The following is a 4,710-nucleotide window of genomic DNA, read 5'->3' as shown; positions in this document are numbered from 1 at the left end:
TGCGTCCCATGGCTGCTGCTAGACAGCCATCCATTAATGTACTTTTTGAAATTGGACAGTCAAATGATAATGCTATAACTTTTCTTCAAAACCATGTTTTAAGATCTAACCTCCCCAATTGCGTCACTTGCGGGCGTTTGATGACCCTTGTCAAATCTGGTCGAGGTGAGGACAACGTTTTTCGTTGCCCCAGTCATAAAAGTGTTGTGATTTCATTGAGGAGAGACTCTTACTGGGTAAACTCCAATCTTTCTTTGAAAGTCCTTGTGCAGTTGTTATATTTTTGGGCCTACAAGACACCACTCTGTGTTACAAGCGATTTTGTAGGAGTCAGTCCTGTCACTGTAGTACAGTGGTTCCAATATTTTAGGGACATATATGTGGTGGCCTGGGAAAACCAGGCGGAAGACGCAAATCCCCAAGCCTAGCTACAGCTCCATAAACACAAAATATTGATTTTTTTTATCGAATTTGAGATTATAGCCAAATCTTTTTATTTATCCATTTTTCTAACTAAAAATTGTAATGCTAATGCCTAAAACAGTTGGAAAATCTGTTTTTGAAGACAATATCTAAGGTACCCTATGACGCTCGCAATCGGAAAAATCATCGAAAATTGCCTTTGAAGAACGAAAAATTGACAAATTTCAGCCGGCTGTGGAAGGTTTCCGTCTAAAAATAGACCCCCTATATTTGGTATGGTTTTAAAGCTTGTTTTCTCTACTTTCCAACACTGAAGAGTGCGCAGAAGTAATATATACGGGTATTTAGTGCGCATCCAATCAGCGAGCACGGTACAAAATTCAGTCTTCCGTTTTCTTTGTCCTACTTGCGCGAGGGAAGCTACAGCCTCACAAGTCACGCAGTTCGTCATTTTCGCTTCGAGCATACAGCTGAATCTGTTCCCTATCGACATTTTATTGTTTGGACTTCATTGGCATTGTTTTGAAAAGAAATTCAAGATATTCCGTCGACCACTACAAGTCGAGACGAGTGATCATGGCGACGTCAAGCGAGGAAATCGCCAAGCTACTGAACAGCTGTTCGCGGACCGTTGTTGACAATGTTGGTAACGACTCCATTCAGGATTTTCTTGATGATTATTTCGGCTCAAGAAGTGACGCTGATTCTTTATTCAGATTCTACAGAGTCTTCTGATGCAGGTTAGTATCTAATGTTACAATTAGATTTGCTAGTATTTGTTATAAAGTGAATAATGACATTACCTACGGATGTAAACATTGCGGCTGAACAGCTGATGACCGTTTGTGTTGTCTGTCTTGATCTATATCTAGAATCTTGATCTATACACACACAAAACAACCGAACAAGGACACAAACAACCACCAACCCAACCGCCTGCAAAGGTTGTGATGTGATGAAAAGTGATAAAGAGAAACAGATTCTAGACGAATTTGTCTACATTTTAGTTTGTCCTTTCTCCTTACCGTAATCCCTAGATCTAGATCTAGATCTAGATCTACCCTTTGTACCATGTCTAGAATTCTAGATTTAGATCTAGATATCTAGATCTAACCTCTCCCTCTTTGTTCTAACCACTACAAAACTGTTTTTAAAACATAGATCTAGATCTAGATCTAAGTCTGGTTCAAGATTTAAATTCTAGGTCTAGATTCTAGATCTAGGAACTGCAGTCAGTCTATCTAATCTAGATCTAGATTTAGGCTGTTTCGGTGAGGACTGCTTGTGTAGATCTAGATCTAGATTTAGGTTTCAGTGAGGACTACTCCTGTGTATTGATCAACAATATAGGTCTAGATCTATACAAATTGTAAATTGTTCTAGTTTTACGTCTCTTGACACTAAAATCATTCAGGAGGCAGCACGGCCCACCCGGGTTGAGAGGGATACAACGTGCCAGCAGAAAGACGAATACTCGATTTATAATAAAACTCGCCCCACGCGAGCATCAAACTCACATTTTCTGCATGCGACAGCGAAATGCTTTACTGCTACACCACAGACGCAGATTATAATTATTATATATATATATATATATATTATTATAAGAAGACCAAAGACTAATTACTTTTCAGTGTCTTGTGCAGCTTTCAGGCTAGAACGAGAATGGACACAGAGTAATACTGTTTTATGATCACAAAAAATGTGTATGTATGGTTACAGTTTTCATTAAATACAAAGGTGGACTATGAATTAGGCCCTCATGCTCATCTCAGATCAATATGATGTGGGGAGAGAAATCATTTAAACATGCTGAATAGTGTGGTCTACCGTAACATGACTCAACAAAAAGTGAGTCTCTGTTAGAGTGACGACTGCTTGTTTAAAAAAACCCAACCCAAAACATGTACTTAATGAATCATATATAATATCTTTCCACAGTTGACACACATGAAGAGTTGGAGTCTGATTTCTCTGTTGTGACTGATATTGGCCGAGCTGTGCTCCCCTTGGCTGGTTCTGATACTGCTCCGACATGTGCAAAGAAAAATTCTTCAAAGCGTCCCCCTTGTGCGTGTGCCTTGAATAATGGTAAGCCGTGCCATACCATGTTTCAGGACGAGGAGCTGCAGGAGCTGCGGTGCCACTTCATGTCGCTTGAAAGGGCGGAGCTGGACATGGTCGTCCTTGCCAAGATCAGCTGTGGCATTCATCTGTCGGCATTTACTATCAGGCCGAAGCAGAAAAGCCAGACCGAGAGGAAGGCTTCCCGCACGGATTATTTTCACCACGGGCAACGAATCTGTCGGGACACGTTTACCTTCATCCATGCCATCAGCCGGGAAAAACTAACCGCACTCATTGTGCACTACAAAGAACATGGTATCTCCCCACGCCAACATGGAAACCTCAAGAAGCTGCCTTCGAACTCCTTGTCTTTCAAGGACACACGGAATGTTGTGGACTTCATTGTCAATTATGCCGAAGACCACGCAATCATGCTGCCGGGGCGTACTCCACACAACTGGGTGTCGGATGTAAAGCTGCTGCCCACAAACTGTTCAAAAAAGAGTGTCTTCGATCAGTATTCTGAAACCCTATCTTCAGTGCCGGAAAGTCGTGTTGTGAGCTACAGAAGCTTTCGGCGGATTTGGGCTGCTTTGCTGCCATTCATAAGAACTATGCCTCCAGCTACTGACCTGTGCTGGGTGTGTCAGCAGGATGCTGCGAAACTTACTCGTGTGCGGAACGAGTCTGTGGAGACAAAGACTGCTGTTATAAAGGACATAGAACAGCATCTCTTCATCGTCACTTCTGAGCGGTCATATTTCCGCTTTGTCTGCGATACCGCTAAACAGGCTCTACCTGAGGATATAGCAGATTTCGGCGTTAATCCCCCATGCTCCTATGACGGTGTTGTTCATTACAGTTTCGATTTTGCGCAGCAAGTGCAGTATCCGTCCAACCCACTTCAGCCAGGGCCCATTTACTTCAAGACCCCCAGGAAGTGTGGGCTTTTCGGGATCCACTGTGAAGCTCTGTCCAAACAAATAAACTACTTGATAGACGAAGCGTGTTCGCCCGGCAAAGGTGCTGATTGTGTGATTTCCCTGCTTCACCACTTCCTTAGCAACTATGGACTTGGTGAACAGGATCTCCACATTCATGCGGACAATTGTTCGGGACAAAACAAAAACAGCGCTATGATGAACTACCTACTGTGGCGTGTCATGACTGGCCGTCACCGTAGCATTAAAATGAGTTTCTTGATAACTGGCCACACCAAGTTTAGCCCAGACTGGTGCTTTGGTCTTTTTAAGAAGCGGCTGCGGAGGACTAAAGTTGACTCCATGCAATGTATTGCCGCTGTGGTGGAGAGCAGCTCAACTTCCAACTTAGCGCATGTTATTGGGCCTGACCCCAACACAGCCTCTGTCTCCTTTTTTAAGTGGACTGAGTTTCTCGGTCAGTACTTTCGAAAAGTAAAAGACATTAAGGCTAATCAGCATTTTCATTTTTCACAGGACGGACTTGTAGTGAAGAAGTTTTCTAGCTCCCCTGAAGTGACTCTAAATATTGTGAAGACACGAGTGCCACTAGAGGGCATGCCCAATGTTATTTCTTTGCCTGGGCTGGACAACAAGAGGCAGAACTATTTGTATCAGGAGATAAGGCCTTTCGTGCAAGAGGAGTTCAAGGACATAGTGTGCCCCAAGCCAGTTGTCGCTACACCAGACAATCCCCCAGCTACCGTCCCGGAGGAGCCCAACACCCCCCCTGCCATTGTACGCCCGAAAAAACAACCGGCAAAGAAGAGGAGAAAGCAGTGATTCTTCTCTAGCCCTGGAATTTATTTGGGAAGTGGATGTACGCGCTGTCAACTGTAAGTGCTGGTTACAGTATAGGTTTATAATGAAAATCCGATGCTTCACATATGAGCCTTTTTCTTTTCACTCTTCATCACACTTGCTGACTCATATTATTTTCCACAATGATCACACAAAGATTTAAACTATTTAAGCTTCTTATGCTGAAAAGAAGCTTTAATTTGATACCAAAATGATTGCTCTAGGTGAATTAGGAGGGAAGTTATAGCTGTTTATATTTTATGAAGTTCACTTTTGTCCACTGGTTTTTACATGGTTTTGATTGCATAACGTTATTTCGACTGCACGTCTCTACAAAGTCAACTATCTTCTTTTTTTCCTTTTTGCTGGTTAGTCATCTGTTTTTTGGGCCTGGGAGCAGGGTATTTGCACATTACAAATAATGCATCTCATCAGTTAG

The 4,710-nt window shown here is 42.6% G+C and overlaps 1 protein-coding gene across 1 annotated transcript; it reads left to right on the top strand.

Moving 5' to 3' along the window:
• The first annotated feature begins 1,143 nt into the window (after nucleotides 1-1,143).
• Nucleotides 1,144-4,700, top strand: LOC106011983. Its single transcript, XM_035970186.1, has one exon. The coding sequence runs from the start codon at nucleotides 2,532-2,534 to the stop codon at nucleotides 4,251-4,253; it is 1,722 nt and encodes a 573-aa protein (XP_035826079.1). The 5' UTR covers nucleotides 1,144-2,531; the 3' UTR covers nucleotides 4,254-4,700.
• The last annotated feature ends 10 nt before the right edge of the window (nucleotides 4,701-4,710 follow it).

Source organism: Aplysia californica, unplaced genomic scaffold (assembly GCF_000002075.1).
Source record: "Aplysia californica isolate F4 #8 unplaced genomic scaffold, AplCal3.0 scaffold00232, whole genome shotgun sequence".
Classification (NCBI taxonomy): domain Eukaryota; kingdom Metazoa; phylum Mollusca; class Gastropoda; order Aplysiida; family Aplysiidae; genus Aplysia; species Aplysia californica.
Note: the sequence above shows the minus strand (reverse complement) of the source record. Positions and strands in the feature narration are given on the sequence as shown.

Bases quoted from the DNA above. Each gene is read 5' to 3' on its own strand.
- LOC106011983 (XM_035970186.1), top strand. From the start codon at position 2,532: ATGTTTCAGGACGAGGAGCTGCAGGAGCTGCGGTGCCACTTCATGTCG.